The 16432-nt window shown below is 52.8% G+C and overlaps 6 protein-coding genes across 6 annotated transcripts; 4 read left to right on the top strand and 2 right to left on the bottom strand.

The window, feature by feature from the left end:
* Positions 1-1557: 1557 nt before the first annotated feature.
* Positions 1558-3599, top strand: Z517_12400 (uncharacterized protein; the record flags this gene model as incomplete). The annotated part of the gene is made up of 2 exons (XM_013422814.1): positions 1558-1806; positions 1863-3599. 2 exons carry the CDS (start codon positions 1558-1560, stop codon positions 3597-3599), a joined length of 1986 nt encoding a protein of 661 aa, XP_013278268.1.
* A 1209-nt stretch (positions 3600-4808) lies between these two features.
* Z517_12399 (uncharacterized protein) lies at positions 4809-5578 on the top strand (the record flags this gene model as incomplete). The annotated part of the gene is made up of 3 exons (XM_013422813.1): positions 4809-5048; positions 5176-5242; positions 5439-5578. 3 exons carry the CDS (start codon positions 4809-4811, stop codon positions 5576-5578), a joined length of 447 nt encoding a protein of 148 aa, XP_013278267.1.
* A 447-nt stretch (positions 5579-6025) lies between these two features.
* Z517_12398 (uncharacterized protein) lies at positions 6026-8079 on the bottom strand (the record flags this gene model as incomplete). Its single annotated transcript, XM_013422812.1, has 7 exons — positions 6026-6280; positions 6379-6746; positions 6829-6901; positions 6987-7465; positions 7524-7713; positions 7787-7903; positions 7978-8079. The coding sequence occupies 7 exons, from the start codon at positions 8077-8079 to the stop codon at positions 6026-6028; spliced, it is 1584 nt and encodes a 527-aa protein (XP_013278266.1).
* A 653-nt stretch (positions 8080-8732) lies between these two features.
* Z517_12397 (uncharacterized protein) lies at positions 8733-9758 on the top strand (the record flags this gene model as incomplete). Its single annotated transcript, XM_013422811.1, has 1 exon — positions 8733-9758. The coding sequence occupies one exon, from the start codon at positions 8733-8735 to the stop codon at positions 9756-9758; it is 1026 nt and encodes a 341-aa protein (XP_013278265.1).
* Positions 9759-11661: 1903 nt separating this feature from the next.
* Z517_12396 (uncharacterized protein) lies at positions 11662-13964 on the top strand (the record flags this gene model as incomplete). Its single annotated transcript, XM_013422810.1, has 4 exons — positions 11662-11962; positions 12065-12167; positions 12268-13242; positions 13346-13964. 4 exons carry the CDS (start codon positions 11662-11664, stop codon positions 13962-13964), a joined length of 1998 nt encoding a protein of 665 aa, XP_013278264.1.
* A 1118-nt stretch (positions 13965-15082) lies between these two features.
* Z517_12395 (uncharacterized protein) lies at positions 15083-15910 on the bottom strand (the record flags this gene model as incomplete). Its single annotated transcript, XM_013422809.1, has 1 exon — positions 15083-15910. The coding sequence occupies one exon, from the start codon at positions 15908-15910 to the stop codon at positions 15083-15085; it is 828 nt and encodes a 275-aa protein (XP_013278263.1).
* Between the last annotated feature and the right edge of the window lie 522 nt (positions 15911-16432).

Genomic DNA, 16432 nt, shown 5'->3' with positions numbered 1-16432 from the left:
GGATGGGAACCATTGCGCACTTTGAAGAGAGGGTGACTCATTAACGATAACGAGACATTCATTCTACAACAGAAGATGGGTTGGGCTGCAAAGGCCAGCTGCGCAGCAAATCAGATAACAGGCCCGGGTTCACGTACCTGCTTCCATTGCTTCTAAGCGAAGAGAGACGAGGAGAGACGTGAACCACAGTTTCGCCAAACTATCAAAGACCACATGAACTGCTGCTCCAACTACCCAGTCGTGCCAGTCCCAATGCGCAGTGGTTGGCCCGGTTCCAGGCTGACTTCTGCCTCTTGCGGAGGTTACACAGAGAACGCAGAGTTCTTTTCCTTCCGACCACTCTGCTGGCCCTTTCGGCAGTTGATGCAGGTCATAGTACTTTTCTCATCACGACCCTGCTGCGGCCAAGTGCGTGGTACTCTTCTCCAAGGCACTGGCGAGCCAAACCAAAGGGTCAACCGGAGTCGATTGCTGTGCTTCGGCTCATGTGATGGAGGAACTCGAGATTATGCACAAAGCTCACCGTTTCACCCTCATCGACGACGAATGAGAGTCGTTCCGAGCCACGTTGGGCATGAATTTTCACATTATCAGACCAAACAATCTTACTCGAGCAGTGGCCGCATTTTCAAAGTGAGGCGACCAGGACGAGGTGCAGCTGCCCGCAGCCACCCAATGAGCCGCCGACCAGGAGTCCGTGATCGTCGTCCCTCGGAGAACCCTTAGAGCCAGCCAATCGAGATCTGCCCACCGTTGCGTGTTACGGATGGGGCCATGGGCCATGGCGCATGCAGGCCACCCGCAACTTTGCAAGCAGGTTCACTTGAATCTGGCTGGACCAGGGTCGACCCGCGCCCAGATACAAGCCACAGACCCCGAGGAAGGTTGAATAGAACAGGCGAATGGAACGCTCGGAAGGTGGGCGCATCTAGGCTCAAAAGTGCCTAGAAAGAGGCGTCCGAACAAGGGAATCAGGCGACGGGTACTTTCTACAACCCATCAGAATCCTGGGAACGTCTGTTGCTCATGGCCCCCCCTCCTCCCCCAAAGATCAGCAAAAGCCCCCCTGGACGTGTTGCCCGACTTGGTGGTCCTCGAGTTTGCCCAAGCGGCAGTTTGCCGTCATAATTCTCCTAGAGCCCTGGCACATGTTCTGTCAGGGAGACTGGCATCCCCACATGGACTTCTCGTCGCTCATCTACCTGGCAATGAAGCAGGTCCTATAACATCCCCAGCCTGTCCCTCCTTTCTCCCAAGGCTGTTTCTCAACCCCAATTTTTGACACGACCCTTCACCACATCATTTTTTCACCTTCGTCGATCCCTTGTAATTGGATTCCGAAGGACTTTGTTGTACTGATCCACTATATTCTATTACCTCTTCGAACATCAACTGTGAGTCTCTTTACATTTATCGGGGAGGACAAACTGATTGTCTGGAGCCCCAATTGACTGACCACACCTTCAGATTGGCTGCTTGCCATTCTTCTTTTGGAGTGCCACCACTTTTTCCAATTGGATACCTATATTTTTTTTTGGTTACTCCATGGTCGACAACATGGACTCTGGTGCTCATCAAGTCATTGAGCTTCTTCGGTCTTGTCGTGCCGCCTACGAGCAGACCATCCAGCATCTCTCTCCCGACGAGCTCGAACAGGTCTCACGTTACTGGAACTCGATGAATGTTGAGATGAGGAACTCCCCTACGACTTCGACACATGAATTCGGTTCTTCGGTTCCCTCCAAACGACCTGCATCCTCTGCGATGGTTGGTGATATGGAACCAGCGTCCAAACGTAGTGTCCATGTACGTCCCCTTTGTTGAGTTTACCCACGCTCCTTTTTGGTTGACGGACGAGAAAGAAGGCAGTGTCCCTGGCTTCGTCGGCACCTACAGCCCATGTCCTCGAGCGACACGTCTCAGCTCCCGTTGTTGGTCAGTCGGCCTCGCGCACCCAGCCAGGCAGACCTTTGGTTCGAACTTCACCTCTTCCCCCAACAACGACAACGACGACAACGACGACGGCGACGACCAAGCCAATGCCCATCCCCCGACGCAACAGTTGGCAACGGAGAGGTTCCACAGCCGCCTCATACCCCAATAGATACTTGGGATCCAACCTGCACTTTATTGAAGAGGTTCAGGTCATGTCTCCTGCGGACTTTCTCGCCAAGTCTACTTCAGACGACTTCCATCAGACGCCCCCAACCATCTCGTTGACGCCTCCCACAGTGGTGGAGCGCGGTGAGTTCCACATCAACCAGATGGCTCAGCTCACATCTCCGTATTCTTCAGCGATAGAGTCGCCAGGAGGAGTTTTCACTCCAATGACGGCGACTAGTGATTCGAGCATGACAGCTCCGTCAACCGTGTTGTCGGAGCCCATGTCTCGAAGCAACACAAATGATGTTCTCTGCGAGGGCTTTGGGATGTTTCGCATGGACTCGATGTCGATGCCGAAAGATCACAAAGCCTCGAGCAGCATGATGGCCGAGTCTCGGTATCCCCAGGATAACGAGTCGGCGCGACAATTTTCCTTTACTTCTTCTGTCGGTTACAATGAGTTTTCGCGTTTTTCTTTTGATGATGAACTTCAGTCATCATCCTCTCCTTCTAGTTTTGAGATGAAGAAATCACCTTCCTCTGGAAGTGATGCTTCATCGGTTTCCCTTTTGTCAGATTCTCATATGTCGTCGGCACGAGGACTTCCACAGGAAGTCATTCCTCGTAGCAGTAACAAAGTCTCACGACCGCTGGCTCCCAAGATGGAGCGTGCTCACCAGGTGTCGTCGTCGTTGCACTCAGCCGAGATCCCGGCACCGAAACTGATCGCCGTCCAGGGCGCCGACGGTACAGTAAAACACAAGGCGGAGATCACGCGCACGGTCCGACAACAACCTCCTCGTAAGACGACCTTCTGCCAGTTCTGTAACGATCAACCTCAGGGCTTCCACGGCGACCACGAGCTTCGTCGACACATCGAGCGGCACCATTCCCAAGTGCGCCGGGTTTGGATCTGCAAGGACGCGTCGGCCGATGGCAAGTTCTTGTCCAACTGCAAGGCGTGCCGCAGCCGCAAGACGTACGGGGCCAACTACAACGCTGCCGCCCACTTGCGCCGGGCGCACTTCAACCCGTGCAAGAATCGACGTGGGGGGCGAGGCAAGAAGAGCGAGGGTCGCGGTGGCATGGGTGGCGGCAACACACCGCCCATGGAGTTTCTCAAGCACTGGATGTACGAAGAGCTTGAGCTCAACGTCAACGGCCGCGTAATTGTCCAAGATATCAACGTCCCCGACACGACCTTTCAGGCTGCTGTGGTGAATGAACACATCAAGTGCGCGTCGAGTGCCGGCAACACCAACAACAACGGCGGCTTGGACAGCGCCAACTACGAGCTCACCGACGACGACATGATGCAGACCCAAGCCATGCCCATGTTGGACCTCTCGCAAGAGCCATTGTTCTACGACAACATGCTCAACGCCGACGCATTTGTCAACGTCGACACCACCTCCCAGAATGCCATGTACAATGCCAACGCCAGCGGCTTCAACTTTGCCTCTGAGGATCCCAACTTTGGGTTTCCCCAGTATTGAAGGACGTCACGACATGACATGACACACACGACCATGAACGACGCTAGCTACCCAGATGAAGACACGGGTCAGGTTCAAACGCACTACGTTTTCCTTTGATCCTCATGTACATAGACATTATGATCCTTTCGCTTTGGTGCTCTCAGTCTGCACTATTTACCTGTTTATTACTGTCATCTTCTGTGGAAATGTGTACTCGGTCCAGGGGATGGGTCAAGACAGGATATATTTTGGCATGAATACAAGGGGAAGGGAAGGGGGGTTGACTTGGGCTGGGATGGGCTAGGATGTGGACTGATTTTCTCTCTGTTGGATGTCTTGTATCCCTGTGTATGAGGTCGAGGTTCCTGTGGTTCTCAGCTCTCGTTGTCGGTGACTTTTGGTGGATGGTGGATGATTACTACTTACTTCCCGCCGCGATGGTGTCCAGGGTTGTCAATTGTGTTCCAGGCTCAACTGTGTTATTGATGAATCTTGTCTTGGGGAAGGGCATACGGTACTCGATCTTCGGTATCTTGAATATCAAAAGTTTTTGTGTTTTTTTGCCTCATCATCCAAACTTGATCTTTCTTCGGTTGGTCTACAGGTTATGTGCTCGTGGAGTAGACTACCGGGTAAACGGACTGTCCGTGTCACTACACCTAGAGCCTCGTGGAACTGCGTTCATTGACGTCTAGTCGTCCCATCGCCTTCATGACCTGGTAACTATTGCCTCCAAAACACCTCCAAAATCTGGAGACTGAGAACCTATCTTCTTCCCCCTCCGTAATCGGCTACATATCTTCTCAGATAGGTAATGTATGTATCTGGTATTGTTCGGCGCCATTGATCAATCCATGAGGGAAACCGGCACCCGCGAATCCCGGAGCCGGGCACTGGCAATGGAGGGTCATTGATTTGTGATCGACAGCTACACTCTCGCCGTCGCCGCGCTTTGGCTTGAGTACCAACCAACCAGATGCATATTGCATGCTGCTCGGTGCTCCATGCCTACGAGGTGAGAAGCAACTGACGTGGTAATCATACATAATCATATTCCATTGCACTACCGTGTCCTGGCTCGTGAGATGGACTCTAGAACACATCTCGACAGATTTCTATCCACCATCCCAAAACCCGTGTGAGCATATCTATCTACTCGTACCAAATCCAAAACCCCAATTTTGATCCCAATTCAATACAATACAATCTCAATCCAGCCCACCAACAATGTCACCACCACCGCCGGCGGTAGCACCGCAAAAAATCCCCAACCGCTTCATCATCCACGTCACACTATTCTTCGCACCCGAACACGCCCCCCTCGCACTTGACGCATGCCGGACCCTCTTCTCCGAGGCGTGGAAGGACCCGCGCCTCGATTTCTGCCAGGTCGTGCAGGACGCGGACGAGCCGGGCACCATTCGCATCCAGGAGGAGTGGAATGCGTCGAGGAGGTATTTGGATGAGGTACGCTGCCGTCCGCGCTGTCCGAGGGACTGGACAGGCTCGCTCTCGGATGTGACGAGAAGTGAGGTTTGCGGTCTAGTTATCTGTGCTAATCATATACCTGAACCACCTGTTGTGGGCAATATAGGTTCAACTGCACAAGCCGTATTACATTCCCTATCTTCAAGCCACGGAGCATCTCTGGATCAAACCACGTAAGGAAGTCACTTTGTCCCATCATCATCACCACCACCATCATTACCGTCATTTACTTGTATTTATCCCCTCTTCCTCCTTCTTCTGCCTCTAGCTATTGTGATCACGAACCCCCTTGAACGGCGTTGGTACCTGGCTCACGGCTTACTGGCTCACTGACTGGCCTCCAATATATCTTTTCTTGTCTTCTCTCAGGCGTCATCGAGATTTTCGAACGCTTGTCCGAGTGGACGTGGATCAAGCCGTCTTTTGAAAATGATTTTGGGGAAGCTTCTTCATCAGCCATCGACATCTCTGAATCGAGTGAGGGGAGATTGGAGCGAGGGAATGATTGAGTGGATGAGTGATTACGAGTAGGGCGAATGAGAGACACTTGGGCGGAGACGGAGCTGGAGCTGGAGAACAGCGATGAATATGAATAGGAACCGGTGGAAGAGAAAATGGAATGGGAAAGGGAATGGCGCAAAGATCCACGAGAGGATATGTCCTACTCATGTAGAGATTAGTTCGAGAGACATCTTTTTCACTCTTTTACCAGTATACTCGATATGTACCGGGTACCTCGAACTGACAGATAGGTCCTTCAGTTTGCTCCTCCCTTTCTGTCTTTCTGTACTCCTGGGACCAGGCTCCTCGACCTCAACAGTACGCCTGCTCCTCTCCACTCTAGGGCTACTGTGTTTCCCTGCCCCCAAAGTCCCCAGCAATCCAAGGCCCGTTTAACCTCCACCACTTCGTGCGGCTGGGCTGTGCTGAGCTGTGCTGGACTGGGCAGGACACATTCAGACCTTCTCGTGCAGGACGACCTCAGGCCCCTCCTTTGCCGCCGCCACCTTGACATCCGCGCCCTGTCTCTTACCAAGGTGTTCCTCGATGGCGACCTGGCCATCGCCCATGACGGTGATGTCGGTCGAGTAGATCTTGACCTCGTCCGTGTCGCCAAAGATTGCGGCGAGTTCCTCGAGGGGCACCGATCTCGTTTCGGGGACCCAGAACCAGTACAGCACCGAGCCGACGGAGAGGACGCAGATGAAGACCTAGCCGAGGAGATGTTAGTTCACATAGGGTCTTTCGCGAACTCTGCTAACTGGCTGGCTTGCTGTCTGCGATTTGGCAAGGCGCAACAGAAACTCACCAGTAAAAACTTCCATCCAATGTTCTGGAGCGCAGTCGGCGCCACCTCGAGGTAGAGCAGGTTGGCCGCGCTGTTGACAAAGACACAGAAACACACGCCCTTGGCCCGGATGTGCGTCGGGAAGATCTCACAGTAGAACGGGGCGCCGCACGCCTCGACGCCTAGACAGTAGAAGATGACGATAAGGTACAGGGCCGTGACAGCCCAGCCCAGGCCGACTTTATTGGTCGCCGTGGGCGCGTAGACGGCTTCCATGGCCGTGAGAATCACCAGCGACACGACGCAACCCACGTAGCCTGCCATGATGAAGGGCTTGCGGCCGAACCTATCGCACAATGTGACGCCGATGAGGGCGGCGGGGATAGAGCCTGTCGACCAATAGTGTGAGAAAAGAAGACCACGGGGCAAAAATACAAAGAGTCCCAGTGAAGTGACCCTGTGCGGACCTACCTGCGATCCAACCGCACTGTAGTATCAGACTTTGCTTGACGTTAAACCCCAGCGAGGCGTAAAGAGAAGGGCCCTGCACAGAGAGAAGCCATGTCAGTATCCGCTTCAGTCTCGTGCGGTGCAAGTAAGTAAAGTGAGGAGAGCAACGGAAGACTCACGTAAGCCGCGGCGACGAGGACGGCGGTGCTCTGGCCCAGAAACGTTACCAGGCTGGCCATGAGCATCCGCTTCCTATACGAGGGCTTGGAGAACAGGTGGAACCACGAAGAGTCGAGGGTCCGGTCGAACTCGAGCTGTGTCCGCATCTGGAAGAACTCCTCCTTGATGTACTCCTGATTCTCGTCCTGCGGATCGTGGTGCAGTCTGCTCACAGTCTGCCACGCCTCTTCGACTCGGCCCTTGAGGAGTAGGTACCGAGGAGACTCGGGGGCCCAGAACAGCACAGCCAGCAGAGCGGTGGATGGCACCAGACTCAACCCGAGGGGCGTCCTCCATTGCACGTCCGGGTTCGTCGTGTAGGAGAAGGCGAGGCCCATCAACGCAGCGGTGGTGTAGCCAACGGCGATGGCCACGCCGGTCAGACCAGTGAAGAATCCCCGTGTCTCGGCCTGGGAGAGTTCGGCGATGTATGTGGATGCTGTAGTTGGAACCTTGCAGTCAGTCTCTTTCGTTGCGTGTATGTAGGAAAGACGTACTGGCGGCGATAAAGGGGACTGCCCCAAAACCAAGGATCGTCCGCGCAGCAATGAACATGCCGATGTTCTGAGAGGCTGTGACCAAAACGGTGCCTAGAATGTAGATGGCCACAAGGACTATCATGGTTGGTCTCCTTCCGATCCTGTCAAGGGACCAGCTGGCAGCGAGGACACCTATACATCCTCCAGTCTGGAACAGGGGGTGATAGTTAGCCATACGGAAACATGGTCAAGCACACAAAAGACAGAAGACCTGTACATACACAAAACAAGCCGACTGTAGTACCGGTCAACGCCGCCTGGTTCGGGGCTGGATTGCCTTGTGCATCAATCAGATGCATATATGACAGGAAGGTCGGTTGGCCGAGAGTCGTGGAGATCTAGGAGGACAGTCAGGGCAAATTGGCCTTCTTGTTTCCAGAAAGATGCTCCGGGAGAATGGTGAGGAGCTCACGATTGAAGCTGCATAGCCATAGCAGAAACTGCCCAGTGACAAGAAAAAGCAGCACCAGAAGGTGCGCCAGTTCAGTCTCTTGTGGGCAGCAGCAAATGTCATCTTGTTGTCTGTCTGTGGATGTGATCTTGGTAGTCACCTCTGAAGCAGGATGCAAGGCGTCGAATATGGAGCTTTTGTGTTATGTAGAGTGGCAAATCACTCGCGATTTATATCGACAATGTTGGTCGAGGGTAACCCTCCAGGTCTGCGTCTCCGTCAACACAGAGTCCCAGACTCGGACACCAGATGTTCCAGAGCTAGTTCCTCCTCCATTTCCCCATTCTGCCGAGCCATATTCCGGGGTATTCGTGTCGGATTCTGCGAACCCCGTCGAAGGATGGTTCGTATCCGGCTTGTAGAATTGCCGCTAGACATGGTCCCCGGCCAGAAGATTTGGATTGTTGGGAAAATGGACGAGCGCAGCGGTTCGACTCGAAACCTGCTTCTCAAAGCGTTTGGTTGTCGTTGGTAATCAATGTCGATTCTTTAAAAGATTGGCAAGGAGCTTGCTGTATTTGCCTATCAAAATAAGCGAGGTTGAATCTCTTTTGAAGAACTGCTGGTCGTACATTAAGAGTGACAAGACACGTCTCGTTTAGCTATAATCGACATCAGACTGGGAGCTGCCAGGGCAACATCCTCAGTTCTCCGAGTCCTGCTCTCTGCAAGCATCCGGGTCAGCGATAGGCCAATGGCCGTAATAGTCAGCAAGTATGACCGCAGAAAGACACAAACTCGGGATCGCTACAGTCTCGCTCGGCTGGCATCCATCGCACACTCTTGAACGAAAACTCGATGCCGTAGCCCAACAAGGGTATGAGGGGATAGAGCTCTATCACCCAGACTTGGTCACCTTTGCAGAGCAAAATTCCCTAACGCATCTGGAAGCCGCGTCGGAAATAGGCAGAATGTGCAAAGACAGAGACATCGCCATCATAGCGCTCCAACCACTGTTTAACTTTGCCGGCGTTCTCACGCCCTTGGAAACTCGACTCAAATCCGCCAGTGAGTATATCTCTCTGGCTTGGGCGATGGGAACAAAGATTATCCAAGTACCAACAACATATGAGATGGATTCGACGGGCAACGAAGATATTATCGTGGCAGAGCTCCGCGCCCTCGCTGATCTGGGGAGTCAACCGACGGAGACCGGCGAGAAAGACATCTTCTTCGCATTCGAAGCATTGGCGTGGGGTGTGCACCATGCATTAATGGATGATGCGATCCGCATCGTCAAGCTCGTGGATCGATCGAATTTTGGTCTCTGCCTCGACACTTACCATGTCCTCGCGAGGGTTTGGGCAGACCCGCATGCAGCGTCCGGCACAGGCACAGGTATCGCTCCAGGAGGATATGCGGCGCTCAAGTCCACACTTGACCGATTCATGGAGCAGTGTCCCGTTGAAAAGATCTTTTATCTTCAACTCAGTGACGCTGAGAAATTGAAGCAGCCACTCATTCCAGGCCATGAGGCTTACAAGGCCGAGTGGGCCCATTGGGATGCAACCATGCATTGGTGTGTCTGGGGGAGACTATTTCCTTACGAGACTGAGTATGGTGCCTATTTCCCACTAGACAATATTCTGCAACTTTGGCTCGTGGAGAAGGGGTGGAAGGGCTGGGTGAGTATGGAGATGTTTCATCGGGACGAGCACAAGGAGTCGATTGGTCCCGAAGTGCTCGCGGACAGAGGATATAACTCATGGCTGAAGATCAAAGACCTCTTCAGTTTGAAGTAATCAACTAGCTGTCTGGAGGGAGCACCTTCCGATGATGGAAAGGTTGTCAGATGGCTTCAAGCGCCAGCGACAAAGGTGTACAGGCAACATCCGTGGAGTGCGTGCCCTTCCCAGACGTCCCTGATGAGAGTTAGCTGTAAAGCAAGAGTTCGTTCACCCTCCAGCTGGTAGTTGTTAGCTAATGCCTCTGTCCAATGAGAGGCAGAAGGTTCCGGTTGGTTGGGCACAAGACCCAGTTAGGACGACTGATCACGATGGTTAGTGGGCCGCGGCATTCGCGAATGCCGGTGTTGATGTCGTCCACGTCTAAAGACAAGAGACGGTGGTATCCTTTGTGCCAAGACTGCCATTAAGATTTTGAGAGCTGTAATATCGTCTAGATGTAGATAGACGTGATGGCCCTGCTGAAATGGGGTGCATCGTTCGACTATCTGGTTCTGTCGCGCTGCTTGCAGAGCCTTGTGCGAGCACTTGGGAATCATCCCAGATCGAGAGAGCATTGTGGGCCCGGAAGATGTGCCGCGCGGTCGGATCTCCCTTGAGACTCAAGCCGAGGCAAGCAAGAAAGAGTAATGGAGGTGCCGTTCCCACGGAAGGTCATGTTGAAGATGACAAGCCCGCTGGAGGGCTGTGTGAACTCAGGTGGAACTGATGACAGGGAAGGTTTCAGTGATGATGCTTGTCAGCGTTCGAAGATGCTCAGTTCACGGCGATCAGATGTCTCTGGTAGAGTGTGAAAACTTACTGAAATGCGTTGATGGTATGGCTACTTGTGTTGCGTTGGCAGGGGACAGGCGGTTGTCGTCGAACAAGGCTAGAGACAAAACCATTTCAAGAAAATGGAGCTAACACTATTTAGCACTAGATCCATTTTAATTAACTCCTTGAGGTGGTATCGGCACGTGCCCAGCTAGTTGGTACGTCTCTCTAAGTGGCTGGCGGCCCGGGTGGGGACGGCATTTTCACTTGCCCTCGCCAGACCTGTTCAGATTGTTCTCACCTCTTCCCCACAGTATGACCCCAGGTTCACCAGTCCGCACTGTAGAGTGGCCGACTGCTTCGCATCTTCTGTTGCCTTTATATGGATAACGACGAAATGCGCTGTGTTGAACCGCATAGTTGAGCATTCGGCCACATATTAATCAGGTGTGATCCTCACCCCTATCATCGTATACTCATTGGTGCTCGATGTGACTCTCCAAGTATTCAAGACCTGGCCCAGCGGCGGACGTCTCCTCTGAATGTTGTGATATGATTGCCATTCCGCACTCTGTTCACTTTCCACCTCCCGTCAAGCAACGTCGATAAATCTTGGGCAGAAACATCCCACCTGCATTATTCAAGTCACATGATCTTTCGAGAGAGGGATGACAACTGGCAAGCTTGATCAACCACGGGGAAGGTCCTGCGAGGAATGTAACCGGTAGGTGGGCAAGCTAGGACAAGGAATCTATGTTAACAAGGTCCCGCAAACAAGTAAAAAGGCGAAATGTACGTCGTTGTCTGTATTCATTTCTAGTTATCTGGTGACAATGACGCTGCGCAGCAAGAAATAAACAGTGGCTAATATGGTGTACAGGTGACAAGAAAACCCCAAAATGCCATCGATGCCAACAATCGGGCTCGCGTTGCGTATATCCCACTCGCCGCAAGCGCACGACCCTGGAGACGAAGTTTCAAAGCCTCCGACGAAAGCTGGTAGATTCAAACCAGGCAGGTCAACTAGGTTCGCAGGAATCCACCCTTGACATATCTTGAGATGCCCGTAGGGGCTGGTCTTCCCGAAGAAGACAGAAGACAGGGGCTAACGGTTCTGCACGCAGAAGGGCTGCTGGATAACGTCGACCTAGATGTCCTACGTGGTGCTCTTCAACGGAGAGAGCAAAGGGCTGTAACGACAACGATGGAATCCCAATCTTCACCATCCAACAAGGAAGTTCGGGACCATCCAAATTACCAGGATCAGCAAGAACAGGATATCTCGCTATCACTACCATCACTACCACCATCGATTGTACCAGACACCCCAAACCCGCCGAATGCCTTGGACCCAAGCGAAGGTCATATTCCTGATCACTTGGATGTTGGAGGACGACACGATAGCCCGTCGCACGACTCTCATAATTGGCTTGGGAACATGACCTTCAGTCCCTTCACTGACAGTTATGGAATGTTCAGTTTCCTGAACCCGAGCGAGCACTATGGTTAGTCGCAGGCTCCATTTCTCCCCATCTGACTTGCCATCCGAGTCCCTTCGTTATTGAGAGTGTGATATGAATCTTCTGACCTTTTCCTTTCTCGATTAGGCGATGCATGGTCAGGCTCCGCACACAGTCTGTCGGAAGATCTGAACCTCGCAGACAGGAATTCCTGTACACTCGCATTCCCACCAACATTAGTAGATGAATTGTAAGTAGCCCTTGAAATCCACTTTGATCTCATTTCCAGGCTCTCGAATATTGCGTGTGAGACCTTGACTGACACGCATGAACACTCATCTTCCTCTCAGAATCGACCTGTTCTTCTTACGAGTTCAACCCTCTATCCCCATCTTTCACGAACCGAGATTCCGCCAAAAGTTCCGTGTCGGCAGCAACGACAACGACAGATACGCGAGGCTGTCTATCGAAGATGCTTTGATCGTGGCAGCCATGATGGCCTTATCCGCGAGGTTCTCGACCAACGACTTTTTCTCGTCCACACCGTCCAAGGACAAGGGTAAAATGTTCGCCCGCAAAGCCAACGCTCTGTACGCGGAGGCTCTCCAGAGTGACGAACAGGGCAGCGACGAGGGGAACGACATCTCTCTCGGATTCCTCCAGGGATGTATCCTCCTGGCGTTCTACGAGCAGTCGAACCGAATCACGACTCAGAGCTGGCTCCTGATAGGCACCTGTTGTCGACTTGCGATCGACCTGGGCTTGAACGAAGTGGACAAGGACGCTCTCATCACCACCGAAATCGCCACGTTCACCACACCGCCCAACACCGATGTCGGGCACGAGTTCTCGGCAGCGAAAGACTCTTGGGTCCAAGAGGAGGAGAAGAGACGAGCGTGGTGGCTGGTGTGGGAACTGGACGTGTTCGCGGCCACCATACTGCGTCGGCCGCACGCGATCAACAAGGACCAAATGCACGTCTTGCTCCCAGTGTCGGACGCAGCATGGTTCTCAGAGACACCCACGGAGTCGATCCTGCTTCAGACGGGTTTCCTCCACGAGTGGCAGACGTTGGAAAACTGTGCCGACGCGGACGAACGGGCGTGGTTCCTGGTCACGACCCTCCTGATGGCCAGGGCCGCGGATCTCGCCTCTCCCGAGAACGGCTTCACACTGCAGGACATTGTCAACTTCGGCTCGACCTTGAACTGCTTCTCCCTGCTCCTCCCCCAGGGCTTCCAACTCGACTTTGTGCGCACGCCGTTCAATGAGGGCAGCTTTGCTGGCAATAACTGGGTGCTGCTCACGATATTCATGCTCCACACGTGCGTTTTCTTTTTTTTTTTTTTTTTTTTTCTTTCCGTCGCCAACCTGTTGATATCGATAAAACCGATGATCGATACTAACACCTTCCCGACTTTTTTATAGTGCCCGCGTCCTCGTCCGAAATGCACAGTACATCAAGTCCCAAACCGAGCTACATGACCCAGCCGCGGTGACGGCGCTCCCTTCCGGCCCGCACAATGATACCTATCTCGTGTTCCGGGCCATGGAGGCCTGGCCGCCCGAATACCTCATCTACGCGTGTCCATTTGTGTCGTGCACCATCATCGGACCGGCCTTTGACAACATCCGGGCCGCGCTGCTGTTCGAGCCGGGGAACCACGGCAACTATCTGTCCATGTTGAAACTGATTCTCAAGAGGATCGGGGCGTTTTGGGGCATTGGCGAGAGTGCCTTGAGTGAGTCTGCCTCCCTCTTTTGGCCCACCCCAAGCAGCACAGTGTATCCCACCCACGATGAACCCACCGACAGGATTCTCGCTGACGCAAAGCCGCCCCTTTCCCCCTCTCCCCACCATCCACCTGAATCCCACAGGGAGGGTGATCAGGGGATCAGGGGGGTGGGAGCGGCGCCGAATCGCACAGGACTCGTTGAAATCTTCGAACACGAAGTCAAGGTCAACGGCTCGTTTCGCAAACAGGCCTTTCACCGCTACGCAAAGGACTTTTCTTTGCTGGTGGTAGATCCGGCGAGGAATGCGTGACGCTCACAGCCATGCCATATTCATATGCATATCGCGAAACCAGGGGGTGGGAAAACGGGAAATGGATTTGAAGAAGAAACAAAACCTGTTGGCCCTTGTGCCCCAGAGGAACCAAAAAAAAATTGATCAAAAAGGCTGTTTATCGAAATTCATCCAGTGTTGCAGATTTGTTGTCTCGAGTTATGTAGAAATATCGTCGTCGTCTTCCAAGGACATAATACCTCTCGGCCCTCACCAAAGGAGGCGCCGCGATGGTGCCAATTTATCACAGAAAGACAACCTGAACCAAACAGTTCCAAAGATCATCTCTCTGTCTTGACAGTGAAACCTCTCAATACTCTACCCAGGATGGATCACTTCGGTACGATTCTAGGAGAAGAAACATGCCCATTCCCAAGTCAGTAGCTGGCCATTGGCAGTGGCCACTGGCACTGGCGGACAGCCTGCCCCCCGGTATGTACGAGGTATACCTAGCGTGCCTAAGTTCCGGCTTTCATCAATGCCGGTTGAAGGATATGACTAGTTTCACCTATCCGTCTTGACTCCGGACTCCAGACTCCAGACTCTGGTTTGTGAATCGCTCCCGCCCTCCTTCCCCAGAGGCCACAGGATGGGTATGTGGATAGAATGATGACTAAACCCGGACTTGGAATCCCCCAGGTTGTTGAGGGAAAGACGGGGAATAACCCCATGTGTGGACGCGGCAAGCAATACGTCAATGTCTAGCTGACCTACCACCAGGAAATACTAGCCACCGATGAGGGCAACGGGAACAGGACCTTGTCTTATTCATGATCATATTCTCACTACAGTTCCCGGTTCCCGTATGTCGCAAGGAACAGAGGTGACTGTCGCCTATCGCGTTGTCTTGACCTGTGTGGGAAAAGCCGGAACAATTCAGTCTTTGATCCAAATACAGACTATCGACGGCGAGGTAAACAAAGTAGGTCCGTTGCTATCCCGCTGTAGATGGCGTCAATCCACAAGAATGTGACCCGTTCCAATATGGCATGACATGACCAGCTCTTTTCTTCTCGCCTCTCTGCTTCCACCCCATCTGCCCGATAGAACACGTTTGGTCATCTTCCCCCGTCAATATTGGCTCCTCTGGCCATGTCTCACCATTTGGTCGAGCCCCCGTCAATCAGGAAGTCTTGTCCAGTCACATATCTGCTTGCGTTGCTCGCCAGATAGAGTGAGATACCAACATAGTCCTCGGGCATGCCAATGAATCCCAGCATGGTGTCGTTTTGCCACTGCTTTATGATCTCCGGATATCCCTCTGTCATACTCGTCAAGGTGTAGCCAGGGCTGATCGAATTGACTCTGATCCCACGTGGTCCCAGTTCTTTTGCTATTTCAGGTACCATTCCCCGGACGGCAGACTTGGTCACGGCGTATGCGCTTGAATTGTGCGTCCGAATCGCCACATAAGATGTTGTGCTAGCAATGACAATGATGCTTTTAGTCTTGCTCCTGTTTCCGCACCCATTGCTTAACATGTCCGTGGTCTCGCCACGATCTGGCCTGGATCCGATCATTGTTTGCGCGGCAAGTTGGCAGGTAAAATATACCCCTTTAACGTTGACCTTCATGAGCTTATCAAAGTCGGTTTCTTCGGTAGCAAGAAAGTCCTTGACTTGGTTGATCCCTGCAGCCGCGATGCAGATGTCTAGACCACCGTCACCGCAGAACGGATGAAGTGTATCTTCAAAAGCCTGTTTAAGGGATGCCACACACGACACGTCAACCTTCCGATACGCGGTGCGAATGCCGTAGGAGCTTGCAATACTTTCGAATTCCGTCGAAGGTGGGGAGATGTCAAAGACCACGACATTCGCTCCAGCCCGAGCAAGGCCAGTGACTAAAGCGAGCCCTATGCCTTGGTTGCCGCCAGTGACTAGAGCATAAAGCCCACGAAGTGAAAGCTGTGTGGTGTTTTCCATTTAGTTGGTGAACGGAAAGCACTTGAATGTTTGATGATTCTGGTAGTGGGTGGATGACAGCCAGATTTACAAACATACCTGTTCCATTTCAGCCCTTTCCTCTGGTCAGAAGACTGCAGTCTTGATGTTTGAGATGTTTGAGATGCTTGTGAATCTGGAAGAGGCGAACACTCTTGTTGCGACTCACGTAGCTCATATTCGCTCTTCTTGGATTGTGTTTGAGGACTGCGGCGGTGATCAGAATGCCGGGAACGGACGGTATTCTATGAGGCCGGAGATAGAAGTCAAGAACAGTTGAGACTCCATGTGGTATCTCGGCCAGGGCAGAGATTGGCATTGCGGGATGCCACGTTTCTCAGCAACCTGATTGGAGCGTTTGATACGATACTCCTACCCTTGACAGTCTGTAACTTGACATACCTCGGCGCCACGTTCACCTTAGGGCTTCGAACGCCATTGTTCTCTGACACAGTATTCTCGCTGTCAGAGAGAACAATGCCACTTTGGTCTTTGTAATGGCAT

The sequence above is a fragment of the Fonsecaea pedrosoi genome (genome assembly GCF_000835455.1).
Source record: "Fonsecaea pedrosoi CBS 271.37 unplaced genomic scaffold supercont1.9, whole genome shotgun sequence".
Lineage (NCBI taxonomy): Eukaryota > Fungi > Ascomycota > Eurotiomycetes > Chaetothyriales > Herpotrichiellaceae > Fonsecaea > Fonsecaea pedrosoi.
The sequence above is the reverse complement of the archived record's forward strand: the minus strand, read 5'-3'. Positions and strand labels throughout refer to the sequence as shown.